The 16,574-nt window shown below is 38.2% G+C and overlaps 2 protein-coding genes across 2 annotated transcripts in view; both read left to right on the top strand.

Annotated features, from left to right (window-relative positions):
• Positions 1–16,574, top strand: part of Nf1 (neurofibromin 1) — a 226,119-nt gene that overhangs the window by 155,219 nt on the left and 54,326 nt on the right. The gene's annotated exons all lie outside the window — the stretch shown is intronic.
• Positions 2,943–3,611, top strand: E(spl)mgamma-HLH (Enhancer of split mgamma, helix-loop-helix). The gene has a single exon (XM_067763918.1). The coding sequence runs from the start codon at positions 2,943–2,945 to the stop codon at positions 3,609–3,611; it is 669 nt and encodes a 222-aa protein (XP_067620019.1).

The raw sequence follows: 16,574 nt of genomic DNA, 5'->3' as shown, positions 1-16,574 counted from the left end.
ACACCATCCTTTTCGGTATTCTATTACATATGCCCCACGCACTTGGTACAAATCGACTGTTGGCCAACGGGGTCGACGCCTTTTACCTCAGTCTATAAATCCCCTGCATTTCCTTTACATAACGATTTGTACTAACATATATGGGGCCACAATATAAAAAAAGATGCGATAACCTTGAAGGTTCGGTTTTATCGATTCAAATATTTCGCATGACCTAATACTAGCATAAGCTAGACCCATATTCACCCAGAGAAGATCGATCAAAACATGACGCAGGTTGTATTCAGTACAACAACAACAATATCACGTGATAGAGCGACTTGCAGTTCAATCAGCTATTTATTGCGTGTACAGCTTCCCGATCTTAAACTTTACTGCGCACAATACCCACGTCATGCCATGATCCAATTTTTTTGTTGAGAGAAGTTGGTACATCGTTTTGTACCCTCTTCTTATTGGCAGCATTTTCCGCCTTGAATACCAAAGAAATATGTCCTGTTCACGTTAGCATTGACGTCGCCATTTGTCGTAATTGATGTCTTAGCGGCGGCCGTACTAGCACACACATCTTTAAGGATTGACTTTGGAAAGGATTTTTGGGAGTTGCGACTACCGCTTTCTCTTTGCATGAAAACTGATGCTGAATTTTGCATTCGCTAGGATTGCAGCATGGGACCTCTTATTCCAAAAGTAGAATTAGACTAGTGTCGTGTCTTCAGGAGATAGCTTTGTGTTAGGTCAAAACTAGTGTCACTGGCTGCTGGCGGCGCTGTTAATACCTAATGTGGACACTTATATAACGGGCATCTTTTAAAAGGCGGCTGCTTATCGTCGCACTTCTTGCTGGCCACAAGCTTACAGCATCGTAGGCGCGCGTTGTTATGCTGCTGTGACCTTAGACCAGTGGTCACTAAAGTCGAAGAGAATTATAATTTGTCTGAAGTATGTGCGAATAAGTATTTTGACGACCTCTGATCTAGACTCAACATGGCTTGGTTACATTATCATGAACCTGCGCTTCTAATGTTGTATACATCCATGCAACCACGTACTACTTCAGCCCGTTCTTCTGCCGCCCAATTCACCCTGCCTTTTAAGTTCGAAAAAGTGATACTTAACTAAACACATTCCCACAATAAACTTCTTGTGGCCAACTTTACGCCACACACGCGCTCCCAAATACACGAGTATATACATACATAAAGCAAAACTTCAAAGTTCCGAAGCACTGTAAAAACACAAGCTGAAGCGCAAACCCAAACGAAATTACAGTTTAATTGAAAATCTTTTCAATACACAAAATACACGAAAGAGTTTAAACATCAATACAAAATCAGCCGCCGCGCATGCGCAACACACACGTCTATTATATATACAGAAAAACAAGTGCGCTCGCGTGCACGCATTGTCAAAAAAAAAAAAAGAAGAAATTTGTATAAGAAAAGCGCCAAAAAGGCAGTACAAGAAAATGAGTGAGAATAAATGCAGTGAGCGCACTGGGGATGAAACAAAAAGCGCGTCCATCAATTGCCACAGGAAGTCGTTATGATACCCGTACTACTATTTCCCTTACCACTACCACAAAGAGCACATTGAGCTCTATAAGAAGTCACGACATTACAATAACAAAATATGCGCTACCTTTTCACTTTCTTAGCCAACGCTTCGCATATGCTTTAATGCTAACGACCCGTTGTTGTCTTGATGCGACCGTGGGAATGTTTTACCATTTCACGATTGATTTCAAAGCGCTGAGAAAATGAAGAAACTAAAATTACAACGACTGCAGCAGTTGTGCGCTTTAAAGGAATTCCCTTGCAGCGCCTGATATCATTACAATTAAAAGTATTTCTCCGGTTTTTTTTTATTGTCTCTACTTACGAGGCTACAGGATACAACGATTAAGGATTATTACACACACATACACAAAAAGCAGCGCAACGAATTCGAAATCATCGATATAATCAAAGAAACAGTAACGACAGTAGCAGTACACACAGCTGCGTTAAATTACAACAACAAGCAAATACTTTTTTATGCGTTGTATGCCAGGCGCGCTTTACTCACAATCTTTTGCGCCTCATAACGGACGACCAGATTGCAAAATTCCCATGCTTTGCTCAACAACAATATCTCCGAGCCACGATGACTCGGTTGACTGCGCGTCAATATGCCAACGTCTGCGTCCTTAAGCAGGGATACGTACACATGTAGTTTATCGCTATGTATGCAAGTCCTTATCCTCCTTATTCACCTTTTGGCTGACTGACATATTGCCCGGCTGTCGCTTGGCTGTATGCGCAGGTGAGCTTATGTGATGTGTGTGAGAAACCTACAAGGCACATAGTTCCCACGGTTTGGAGCGTTGCAAAGATCCTGCAACCTTTACGTGCATTGAAATTTGATTTCCTCCCCTATCAAAAGGAGCGCGCAGCATTATACACAAGGGGTGACTGGTTGAGATAGCAGTCAAATGCAAAGGAATGGGCAGCCAAAGGTAAATAATGCCGTAGAAGAACATGCGAAGGGTAAGCGCAAAGTAAACAAAGGCGAGCGCAAGCACTGAGGGTTGTTCTCAAAATTATTGAGCGCAGCACGCACAAACAATATAAGACGTAAACGGTAAGGACTAGCGTGGCGCTCTCTGACAAGAATTTTGTTTACAATGCTCTTTTCGACTTGCTCTACCTTGTGTGCGCATAGCAAACGAGCACGCAACTGACATCCCTATAGACAACGCTCCTGTTAACATTGCTATACGAAAGCCTTGTAGAGGGTTGCTCGCACGCTCATTCCCACATTCCTTGAGACAGCATTTGAGTATAAAAGAGTACGAACACGTGAAGGCAGCAAGCATTCCCATACAAACCCTGGCTAGTGCAACACACACGTTCGTTCTATCGTCATAAAATAAACGATACAAAATAAAACACGCAATCAAAATGTCCATACAAGTATCAGAGATGTCTAAGACTTATCAATATCGTAAAGTAATGAAACCAATGTTGGAACGTAAGCGACGCGCACGCATAAACAAATGTTTGGATGAGTTAAAAGATTTAATGGTGGTCACATTGGAGTCAGAGGGTGAGCATGTTACACGTCTGGAGAAGGCCGACATACTCGAGCTGACCGTCGCTCACTTACAAAAGTTAAAGCAACAACGCAAGCTTGCAGCTTCCAAAGGTGGCGCAATGTCTCAAGCAGAGGGTTTTCGTTCGGGCTACATACACGCTGTCAATGAGGTGTCACGTTCGCTATCGCAGCTACCCGGCGTTAATGTCAATCTCGGCACGCAATTAATGACACATTTGGGTCAACGTCTTAATCAAATTCAACCTGCTGTACAACCTCCCACCCCACTCACATCGCCTTTATCCGTACATATTAGTGGCGCCACACGCGCACACTACTCTGTGCCCATATCGCCTGTGTCCAGCTACAATGGTAGTCCCAATTCGAGTGCTTGCAGCGAGCAAACTAACATCAGCAGTAGTCGTCATAGTTTGCTAACCACTTTTACTGGTCATTCGCCCATTGATGCTACTATGGCTGCGTCAAAACAAGCGCAAGCAGCAGAAGAGGAGGAGGATGTTTGGCGTCCATGGTAACTGGAGGAGCGCATAAGTTAGAGTAGAAAGTTCTCTAGTACACACAAACAAAAGCAAACAATGCTCAGTGAAAAAGTCTTCCAGACGTGCAGGCGCTGTGTGATCGTCGAGTGCCGTCAAATAATTCACCCATACACAAAAGCTTTAAAGTAGAGGAGCGGAATCTGCGCGCTTCATCTATGTGATTCTATATAATTGTTAAACATAATTTTTAAGTTTATTAACTGCACTTTTAGTTTAGTTAGAGAGAATTTCAAAAATTATAATATTACGAAAATATAAAAAAATTTGTTTTTAATTTTGTATGGAAAATATCTTAAGAGTCAAGAACAGCTGGATAGGTTGTTAGACTGATAAATACCAATTTCATTTGCCTTGTCGCGATGTGGATACAAATTGCAAACTTTGTTTCAGCTTTGATATCCTTTATAGTCTGAGACTTGACTTCAAGAAAATAGATACAGGACATTCTTTTGGCGTGTTGAGATGAAAAATGCCTAAGGCACCATCGCAGCAATCGGAAGCCAAGGACTTAAAACCACCCCTTTCGTAACCGTCGTTCACCCTGGGACCGCATTCACATAACTTTAGGGTGGCGTTCGATATTTCTCGTTTTTAAGAGAATTATTTTGTTTCTGCGTTCATGTCCTGCTTTTTACTCTGAGTGTCATTTCAATGAGGCTGCTGATTTGCTGCCACTCTTCTGGGCACTTAGCGTTTTTGCTGTAAGACTATCGACTGTGATTTAGCATACTCTTCAGTCGAGCATTTGTTGGTTCTTGCTCCATCGCTAGCATAGAAGAAAGTGTGTTCAGCATCGTTCTTGTCTGCATCGCAGGAAACGGACTTATTCGCATATTTTATTCAGTGCAGGTATTTTTAAAGTACCGATTTCCAGAGAGCATCTGGGTAATGTAGTAATTTACCTCACCAAAGCTTCTGCTGCTCTTTGCTGTAAGTTTCTCTCCCTGTTCTGTTTGTTAAGAACTTTCATGCGCTCTTGATCATTCTGTTTTTCTCTTCTTATAGCCTTCCTGTTTCCAGCGCTAATATATCGATAGGGTTGTTCCAATAATCACATATACGGCTGGTCCTAATAAAGGACGATACTCTCCGAGCTGATGTTCGCTGCAGAGCTTACAGCGATTTTTCGTCTGAAGAGTGTTTGCTCACGGTGCCGTACAGTAACGTGGGTAGGGTGATGTCCATGAGTAGCTTCCATTTGCTTTCTTTTGGTCCCCCGATGTTTTGAATGTTGTTGTGGTTGTTGTAGCGATAAGCACACTCCCCGAAAGCCTTGGGGAGTGTTATCGATGTTTATGGTCCTTTGCCGGATGCAGATCCGGTACATTCCGGTAACAAGCACCGACTGCACCGACTAGCCCAACCATCTCGGGAACGATTTGGTATGACCACATGAAAACCGATGTTTTCCATCAACCTGCTTAGTAAAGATACCTGCTTAGATGCCTCCTCAGTCGCATATTAAATTTGTGCCCAGTTCGTTAGTACTGGTCATAAGATCCAAAACTTTTGCGAGAGGCCAACGTTGCGTATACGCAATCTGAAATATTCCTCGCGTTCCAATTAGCAGTGATCCAGATATCGATGCAAATTTAACATGCAAATGCAACAACAATGTGATCCATGTGGATCAATTTGTTCATTAGAACGCAACAATTGACGAATTTTTTTTCATATTTGCAAATTCTTCTGATTTTGGCTAATATGAGCGTGCTGTAATACTGACGTCTTCCGCACCAGAGTCAAGTGCTCTAGCCATGAAATTGCAAAGCAAAAAATATTCTCTTCATATTTGAAAAGTTCAAGCGCTAGCGTTTACTTTTTGGCTTAGTTTAAGAATCATTTTGAGTAATGGAATGTCTTGAAGCTCAATACAAATTTTGTTACCTCATATATGGCAGGTAGGCTATACCTGTCTTCATCAAATTTCTATTATTTATTGGAATAAAGAAATCACTACCAAAGCCATTCCTACCATTTCCGGCACGTCAATCAGACAATCAAATCCTTTTATACTTGCACAACGCCGAGTAGTGACCCTCAAATTGTCTACCAAACTACGCATTTCACTTTCTTTAGTGGAACGAGTTTTATTGTTCTGCTTGCACCTCTTTTCACTTTTATCTTTGTGTTTATCTTTTACATTTTTTTCATTTTGGGGATCTTTTTTTTCTAATCAAGAAGAATATTTTTTTGTAACTTTTTTATCGGCTTTTTATTGTTTGGTCAGCATCAATGCTTCAGGGAGTCTTCATGCATGCACATTAGGTTGTGTCGTATTTTGGGCAAGCAGGCATTTATTATTCGCCCATCACTAAGAGCTTCGGCTAATCGATTGACCACAGTACTTAATCAGAAGGATCTGACTATCTGCAAGGTCTTGCCTAGCGCGACAAGAGAGTAGCAGCCTTTTTTGAATGGTGGAAAACCGCATAGACAGAACTGTTATTTTATCGTGGATTTAAGTATTTCGCCGTTTATAGCGAGCTACTCTAGAAAAAAACGCTACTACTCTCCCAGGATTGCAAGTCAAATTTCAGCTAAATATTTCATTCCTTTTCAAGAGACCACCGCAACTTCCAAATCCGTTTGGATTACTGACAAAGCAACCGCCGCATTCTTGGGTATGGTCTCTATAGTAAGTTGCCAGGCGAGTTTTCTACCCGATACTAAATCGAGCACCTTAGACTTGAGACGAATCTCGAATCACCTAGTGTATAGAAAAAGTTCTTAAAAGGGTTATCAAGCCATGAACTACATATATGAAATAAGATTATTTACTTAATTGTTTTATTGCTAAACCGAAATAACATCAGAAAACGCAACGCTGTCGAAATATATTTTGAAAAAAGGAACAAAACTGAAAGGGAAATGGCGAAATAGGAAAATTTAGAAAACCCGAAACTAGAATGAAATCAAAATTAATGTTGAAGAACGCGATCAAAATTTGTTTTGTGGAACTAAGCACAACCCGGAAAAGAAATCCTTCACAATATGGAAAAAATTTGAGATATCGGAAACGAAACATTTGGCAAGACTGAAACCGGAAGGCTGCCAACACCAAAAGTAATTTTCAAGGATGAAATCTAACCAAACTGAACGAAACGCAAATTAAATTTGAAGAACGAAACCAAATCTGAAACCGGAACGAAGCCGAAACTCATTCGTAAGAGCTTAATCAAAAGACTTGATTTGAAAATGATTTTAAAAGAAAAAGCAAAACCGGAAATGGAAATTGAAAAAAACAAAATAATTTTTTGTGTAATCAAAACCAAAACAGGGACCGAAATTAATTTTGCAAATATATATTTTTTTTGTAAAAGGGCGCGCGTAAAGGGAATGGAATCAATACGAAAATAGAAATTATGTTTGAAGAAAATAGCCAACACCGAAACTAAAACTCATTGTAATACCGAAATCGAAATTAAATTTAGAGTTCCGTACCGAAACTGAATGCTTGGTAAAATCGCAACCGATTTTGAAGCACCAAGCGAAACCGAATATTTTTTTTACACAACCGAAGCCGAAATGTGTTTTGAAGAAAGAACCCATTCAAACAAAACCTTGGTTTTGACTCCAGATCATTTAGGACTCCACTGCATTCCTTCACTAGCATTGAAGTAATTGTGTAGCACTGCAAGGCGCGTAAGGCCGCCTGGCTGTCTGACAAATGGCGATACTTCTCGAGGATAAGCCTCTTCGTAGACGTTCTTTAAGCCAAACTTCTATTGCATGGATTTTTGTCTAAAAAATAGTGATGCAGTATCCCACTCTTTTACGATTTCTTCAGGATCGGCTCATAGATACCAGCTCCCGTTTTCAAGAGTCAGGGTCAGTATATGGATTCCCAGTTTCCCAAAGAGTTCTATCCACAATGCACACCTTAAAATTCCTTGAGATTTTGCGCTTCTCTGCATCACTTAGATGCCATACGTGAGTTTATATGAATTTGCTCATTACTCTCACATGCCCTGTCATATTTCCGATCTTTAACTCAAAAATATTTTGAAATAATAGCAAGTGTTGCCTCTTTCTCTATTAGAATAGTGGAGGGAGGTGTTAACAATAAGACACTAAGTGAACACTACGGATGCATTCGGGGACTCAGCAGGGAATGTTCTCATCGCACCCAGACAGCCTTCTGTTTTACCATAGAGTCGAATGCAGCCGAATACAGCTTGCGTTGGCTTGTTTATGGTAATATCAAGCGAACATTTTCAGGATCAATCTTTGCATGTAGCTCAATTAATATTTATCGCCGTACATATAAGGCTCAGCCTAATGTATATATCTTCGCTAGTATCAAAATATATACACATCCTATACAATTTCAACGTCTTTTTTTGTTCTCATTTTTCTTCAACGTCGAATAACTGACAAAAGGACGAACCTTAATCACAATTCATTGCCATGATTAATAGAGGTGGTGCATGTAGAATTGAAAATTTGGGGCTTTAGGCCAGCGAGCCACTTTTTGGAACAAAAAAAAAAAACAAAACTTATTAAAACCAGTAAATCTAAGCAGTGACCAGCAAAAGAAAAATAGCCGAAATCCTGTTGATAATTCGAACACGTGTGCGCACAATAAAAAATAATTTTTTTTTCTTCAGATTTTATTTTATTTTTGGAATGCTGGTGTTTTGTTGTTTTTTTTTAGACTTTTTTATATAATTTTTTTCTAAGGTTACAAAATTGTAACACAACCAATAACAAAGCGCCTTCATTAAATACACCAGGGATGCACCTTAACGTTAAGCTAATCGTTTATCAAAAAATTTCCACCGTTTCCGTTGAAACACTTCGAAATATTATCGATAAAGAAATTATCAAGATAAATTGTATCTCGTTTTTAACCGAAACAAAAAGCTTTCGTTAACGTTAAAAACGTTAACGAAAACGTGATACTTTATGTTTGAATTGTGCTGGCAATGCTATAGCCATGGTGAAGCCGTAAGGTGGCAACAACGAGCGCACATACACACACAAACTCTATGTAATTTGTTTGTGTAATTCGTTGGTGGTAATGTCAAAAATACTCTGAGAAATGTTCGTACTGTCAAAATTCATGAGAAAAGTTGCAATCAGCTTGGATAATGCTTTCACCTTTAATGACTCCGCCATCAATCAGCTTTGCCAGCATAGTTTGAAATTAATAATCAACATAAACGATTTGATTTCGTTTTGATATGGCAGAAAACGAAACGTAATCATTTCGTTAATTTGACGATCTTAACGTTAATAAACGAAACGAAATGACTTCGTTTCGTTTATTAACGTTGATTATCGTAACGAAATGATATCGCTTCGTTGGTTAAGCATGCCTGAAATACACACAGTTCAGGAATTGTGCAAAGGGAATAATCAAACAGGACGTCATTGTCACAATTGAAGAGCCCAGTATATGGGACGTAAAACAAAGCCATCATGAGGGCACAAGATATAAAAGAACATGAGCCAAGGGAGATCAAGCAATGCTTTGTATTACGTACATATATTTGTTATGTGAGTTTGTACGTAAAATGCATAAGATAAGATCAGCGCGTCTAATCAGTTTATTATGGTTGATTGGTTGTGTTGGAGTGTGTATTGTGATCTTCGGGTGGACGTGGCTATGGACGGTGGATGTGGACTTGAAGGGATAGCCAAGAATAAGCAGCCAAGTGAGGACTAAATACACAGCCATACAATATAAATAATACCAATACAACAGTAACAAAAAAAAAAAAACAATAGCCATAATGAAATAAGAGCACTAAATGACGGCATAGAAGGAAGAAGAAACAGCAGAAGCAACTGTAGAAAAAAAATGTAAATAAGTAAAATAAACTAAAAATATAATAAAATCACAAAGTACTAATGAAAACAACGTTGTTGAAGAATATGCCCCCATGTGGGCAGCCGCACACAAAGGATACCAACATCACAGTTTGAGCGTTGAATAGCTGGCTGACTGATCGTACGCTATGGTTAGCCAGTAAGCCCGATCCATAAGACAAGCGAGTGTTAGGGATTGTGTGATGACTGTGCACTAATAGGCTCATCATTATCATGGACATACACACAATCACACAAACGCTAAGATACAACAACGCAGGCTATTTTAAGAGGAGGGCAGACAAGCGTGTGCTCAACTGTTGCCGCCTTTAAGCAACTTCTTTTTTTTTTTTTTGTAACCCATCCACGAGTTCTTTGTTTGATCACGTATGATAAAATTTAAAAGAATACAAGTGAAAAAAATCTTAAGCAACACACACACACACAACCACTCTTTAAATTGTATACAGGCAGGTTACAACGGACTGAGTATCTAAACAGTTTCCAACAAGTTATAAATAAAAGTTTTAATACAAAACAAGTAAAATGTTAAGATTTGCGTGAGTACCAATGTTATATAACTAAATGTTAAACTGTTGAAATTTTCCAAGCTGTGGCCATAACGGTTTGAAACCGGTACGAAAACCGTTTGAAGCGGTTTAAATGTTCGATTTCAACATAATTTTAAACGTTTAAAATTTCGATTACAATTTGATTTAGAGCAAGTTTTTTTTTTTGAAAATCGAATAACCGTTTCACCCGGTTAAAATTTTCAAAGTCAACATTTTAATTAATGGGTAAATTTTAAAAACCGAGACCGATTATATTTTTCAATAACCGTTTAAAATCCGATACCGGTTTTCACGATAGCAGCTAAAAAAAAATTTTATTTTAAAACCCTCAACCGATATAATAACCGTTTGACCCGGTTTAAATTTTCAAAATAAATATTATGTCAAACAGTCAAATTTTGAAAACCAAGGTTGATGTTTACAATTTCGTCCACAACAATTTTATTTTTCAAATCGTAACCATAAACTTGAAACGGTCCAAATTTTCAAAAACAATACCGTTTCAAACGGTTAAATTTTTCAAAACCAAATCGTAATCTTAATAATTTAAAAACAATGTATTCTCACATTTTTCAAAACTGAAAGTTATCATCTGTTGAAACAGATTCAATTTTCCAAGTCGAAACCGCAGCAGTTTGAAAAGGTAACGTTTTCCACAAGTGATAATAAAACGGTAGAACACTGTTTTAAAACGACACATTTTTTTAATTTTTTTTTTTTAATTTCTTTAACTTAACAGTTTGAAACGGATTTTGTCCTAAAATAGAATCTTTTTGAAACGATTTGGATTTCGAAAGTGGAGAATCGAAAATGGAGCAACAAAAAACGTTAGTACTTTACACGAATACTCTTATCTCATGTATTCCGTTCGATTAGTCTAGTTCCTCGGGTGAATAAAAGCTGTATTTTGGGTTCTTCTTCTTCTTGTATCGATAAAGATACTCCCGGAAGGTTTTGACCTTTGCCGCATATAGGTCCGGTACGTTCCGGTAACAAGAACCATTAAATTACTCATTAAAGTACTGGTCCGACCATCTCGTAAACTACTTGATATGGCCACATAGAATCTTCTTTGCCATTTACTCCGCGTACCGCACAAAATATCCTGGGTTCAATCACCGGAAAAAGTAACATCGAAAATTTAGAAAGTTTTTTTTCAACTAAAAAAAATGTTTTTCTAAGCTGCAGGTCCCGTCCCGTCAATTTGTAGGAAAACCAGGAGCGCGATGCAAATTCAAAGAGTTCTCTTCTGCGCCTAAATCTCATTGGAGGTAAATTGCACACAGTAATTATTTAAGAATCTGCAATACCAGCCGGAGAAAGAAATCTTGAATTGGCGATTGGAGAGTTTCTCCAAACACGAAGTAGAAAGAACTTTAGTTCGTTATCATAGGCTACCTACCTCTCCGGTTCATGCCATTGCAAATCGTCTCTAAGCGAAGAGATTATAATACCTTCCGTACTTATCACAGCTAGCTATATACAAATCACTTTTCACATAACGCGTTAAACTATTGCTTAGGCAATATTTGGGCATGCGCAGCAACCAGACACCTTAAACTACCATTGCATAATAGCCATGGTGTCACATTTCATCAACAGCGTGCTTGCTTGCTTTGTAGTTTTATGCAATGAATGAATACATATTCCTAAAAAATGCTTATGTAGATGAAATAAATTGGATTTATTATCCTTACATTTATTTTGTTTAGTCTTATTAGTCAGCATTTATGTATATCTTGTGTTTACTTGAAAATATTTTTTATGTGCCTACCCTTTTTTTTAATTTTGAAATGATTCTTGCACTTGTCACGTACTTGACGGTGACAGTATTGCTGATAAACTCATATTGGACTATTTTAAGACACAAAAAAAAGCTGAAACAAAACATCGGTGGCACTCCTTGAAATAGTGATCTTAAGAAAGAAATAAACAAAATTAAAAGTTTATAATATCAAAAAAAAAAAAAAAATACTTAGTTTGAGCTACCGACATTTAATCTAGGACAGGTGTCTGCATTCCATAGCACAATGATGCTTACATTCCGTATGCGGAATGGCATTTACTTTCAATATGACCATAGTAAACTCAGTGCCCGAGCTTAACTTGTAAAGACTTAACTTTGCTCTAAAATTCATATAATAAGTTTATATTTCTTTAATTAAGGTTAGCTGGCAGCTCACTCAAAAAGATTGACATTGAAAGAACATATGAAATATCTGTCGTTCGATACCCACATTTGCATATTTGATTCCTTTTTTAATTTGAAACATTTGGCAATCTTGTAAAAAATGGCTTGCGGCTAGAATGGTCGTAAATTGTAATACACCAAACTTCAGGAACATAGGTGGAGCTGTTTTCGAGATAGTAGAGCATATACAAACGAACATATATAATACTGTTAGGTGATAACGCTAGGTGGCAACTCTATTCAAAATATTTTTAGTTATATACAATCGAATATATTTAATAAGGTGAGATAATAACCCTAGGTGGCAACCCCATTTAATTTTTTTGATATGGCTTAAAACACATTGCGTTTGATTCACATACTGGCATCTCTTATTTAATTTTTAAAAACATTAAAATATATGGCAACCTTGTGAAAACATTCTCAATACTCTATCACAAATCACACAAGAAGATTGCGCAATGCGCATGTAAACATTTGATCGGCTCTTTTATGAATTGACCCTTTTCCTTTAGCTTTTCTTTTTTCTCGCTCTTTTTTTCATTCGCTGAAGGGTCAACTGTGACGTAGATGCACAGAACGAAGCAATTTTGAACTCGTGAATGCGTAATGTGATTTGTGATACTATATCATTAAAGTGTTCATCCAAATCGGTTGAGTCGTTTCCGTGACTGGTACGGTATTTAAGGAAATTAGTATGTTAGGACTATACCCAAACCGGTTTCGGTGTTGTGCCATCTTTAGTGCAATTCTCGGAATAAAAATTCCACCAAAACTAGCTCAATGCTAAAACCGGTTTATTTCAAAATCAAATTCGAACGGAAAATCGGGTAATAATCATCAATACGTTGTAACGTAGCTTCTGTTCCTATTTCGAAATATTTTAACTTCCGGTTGCCTAAGACTTCAATTTCGGTTCAAACAAAATCTTAATCGGATAAAGCACACAAGTGATAAGCAGAAAATGACGATCGGTATGGAAGACCCTTTCTCTACAGTTCTATGATTTCGCTTCCAGTTAAGCAAATTTGAAAAATCCGGTACTCAGTTACGACCGCAGTAACAGCAGATAAGGCTACGTTATTGAATTATGATAAGGTTGGTAGATAGTTATAGTTACTGATTTGGCACAAAAATGTTGTTGTATATGGCTTCATATTTATTATGATATAAATAATTATGGAGAATTTTTCGACCCACGTGACACCTTTTCTTTAATCGTTATACCACTGAGTCTATTGAACCTAGTGATATTTGGTTTTTGATTCCTATCGGTTAAGAGCTTCTCACACCCAGATACAGATAGTGAAACTTTGGGACTTATAGTATGAACTTTTTCGATATCTATCTCTTGCTCACTTCAGCACTTTCTTAAGTATTTTCTTGAGTCATTTTGGGACCATCTGAAAATCATTTCAGCATAGTTCTGGAATTTTTTTACAGATAAGTTCGTTAGCATTTCGGGATTATTTCGGACTAGTTAGGGTGAGGTTAGATTGGTCCGTTCTATTACCACATACCCTAACGGTGGAAATAGCTTCCAGGTATTTAGCGAATCGCTGCGTGGCAAAGATAAAGCTACGAATAAGGCACATCTCACTGTGACAGAGCTTAGTGCTTTAATAGCCGCCTAACTATTTGAGTAGATGTTAAATTCCCTAACAGTTACAGCGGTGGATAGCATCCCATCTACCGCATGCTTTATAGCAGTAACATCCGCTTGGAATACGCTGCAGTAATTGGACAAGTCAAATTTTCAGCTCACACCGAGATCATGGCAGAATCCACCATCCTTAGCCCCCTACGGCCTGGATCCATCCAGGAACTAGCATTATTTTATGGATTAATGCGTTAGTACTTTGGGATCTCATCGGGATAATTTCGGGATTACTGTTGGGATAGTGATCATATCTGGGCTATATTGATCTCCATTTCGACACTATCACGGGATTATATCGTTGACTTTTTCGAACAATTATTTGGGATAATTTTGGAACTTTTAGCAGATATTTTTCGGATCACTTGGCAAGAGTCTCACTTTAGGATTTTTTAAAGATAAATTCATAAGTGTTTTGGGATTATATGGGCATTATTTCCGTACAATTTCTGGGTTACTTTCGGAGTCATATCGGGAGTGGGCGCGAGACTATCTTCAGATTAATTCGATACTTTTTCATAACCATTTCGGGGCTATCTGGATAATTTTCGGAATGATTTTAGAACTATTTCTGTTGGATTTTTTTGTTTTGAGGTTTATTTCAGGTTATTTTGAAAAGGTTCGAATTTGTTTTTGGATCTTTTCGGGACTATTTCGGGAACATTTTCGAGATCATTTCCGAACTTAGGCTCATTTCGGGATTATCTCCAAATTAGACCGAAACTATTTGTGTAATTATTTTGGAACTAGTCGGTATAGTTTTCGGGCCTAATACGCATTGTTTTGGGGTAATTTCAGCATTGTTTCAAGGATCATTTCGGGACTATATCGGGATTATTATCAAAGCATTCTTTTCAATCATTTGAACTCTGACCAAGACAAATATTATTTGGTATGTGTGATAGATAAATTGTCGGAAAAGTTGGCAATGAAAAATTTAGCTAAAATTTTAAATTTAACGAAATTCTAAGTTAATATATTGTGTTAGCATGGATGGAGCGGAGGGCAAAGTACACATATAGTACATATGAACAAATAAATGTTGGCTCATGTGAAGTTGTAAGTGACATCAAGTAAATCAACTGACCCACGAGATTTCCCTTTCTATATAAGTATAAAAACAACAAAATCCACTATAGCCATCAGCTACCACTGCACACAAGCAAACGTCAATTTGGTTATCACCGGAAGCTGGAAATTAACATCAACAGTAATCAACGATGCAGACAAGCAACTTCAACTTCAATGAACTGGGAATGCCATTAACGGCTTGAAAAGAAGTTTAGCGCGCGGCCTATTATTATTATCTACCTCTAAGAAGGAGCCGAGTAGAGACACGCAATAATAATAGGGTAGGCACAAAGAGGAGACAGGAAATATAAACAAAAAGAAAATCTCAATAAAACGCTACCACAGTTTTATTGCCGTCCACGAACTGTGACTGACGACTGTTATCTGTGCTGAGGTTGATGGTGAAGGTTGTAGGAAAGTGCCGCCTCAGACGTGTGGCCAACAAATAAACGCTCGTGAATCTCTAGCTGGGAGTGATATGAGTTGAGTCAGATTGTGGCAGGCCAATGGTCAATGTAAAGGCTCGGCAATGAAATTCGAATATTCTCCGCATTGCTGCAAGTCAAAGGCTTTTGGCATGTGGCCGGCGGGGACATTTAGATCTTATATGAATCTCGCAACATCCATTCAGAGACACAACAATGATTTTTCGACGCGTACAACAACAATATCAATACAAACAATGACAGTAGCAAGAATATTAACAGCAAATGTGACGATACCTATTAAACATAATAATTTTGTATGAATATAGCTTTGTGTATACAAGGGTGGCTCGTTAAGTCCTTGATTATAAAGAGTAGGAGGTAGGCTCTGGTAAAAAATTGTTTGTTATATTTTGTCCAAAGCATTTTCCCATACTAAGAGAGTAGGGAGCAAGAAAGCGATTAAGCCTTGTTTATTAGAGCGCTGCGGACGGAGTTACTGAGGGCGGATGGTGCCGGTCATTACTTCAAAGTTGGGATTAGCGATGATCGGCAAGAGTTTTTAAAGCGGTATCGGCACCAACTGAACAACTGTGACGGCGAAAGGACCGTAGTAAACACCCCTTAAGTCATACCCCTATGACCATACCAAAATATGTCAAAGGACAGCCACCCCTACCAACACTAAGGATACTACCTTCCTTCCCGGGAATATAAAGAAAAATCTGTATTGAGTCTACATAGCCTACTACTGGAGAAAAATAGTTTCAAACAAGTGCCGTGCTTTAAGCGACAATCATAAGACCCAGACTAGGTTATGAGGCGATACCATTTAGAGTAAGGGCTTGCATCACTAAAGTCATGCCTAACTAGCACTTTAACGTAATCCTACCACGTACGGGAAACTGCTACCTATTCGATAATACGACTCCGTGAGTACGACTGTTGGGACTTGAGACTGTAGAGTACCAATGATCTCGATTCACCTGTGCTATTTTCTGACTCGGTTAGTAATTTTAAGTAGCAGTAGTGAGTGCCAAGAGAGATTTTAGGATTTTGCAAGGTGACTCAATGAGACGACGCGAAGTACACATACTCATAGCATTAATGGCGCTAAGTTCCTTATTACATCGTCCAAGACTTTCAGTAACTACAAGAAGATTCTAGTCACTGCAACATTGAGGGAAACGAAAAGAAGGACGAACTTGC

This window comes from Eurosta solidaginis, chromosome 1 (assembly GCF_040869045.1).
Source record: "Eurosta solidaginis isolate ZX-2024a chromosome 1, ASM4086904v1, whole genome shotgun sequence".
NCBI classification, from domain to species: domain Eukaryota; kingdom Metazoa; phylum Arthropoda; class Insecta; order Diptera; family Tephritidae; genus Eurosta; species Eurosta solidaginis.
Note: the sequence above shows the minus strand (reverse complement) of the source record. Positions and strands in the feature narration are given on the sequence as shown.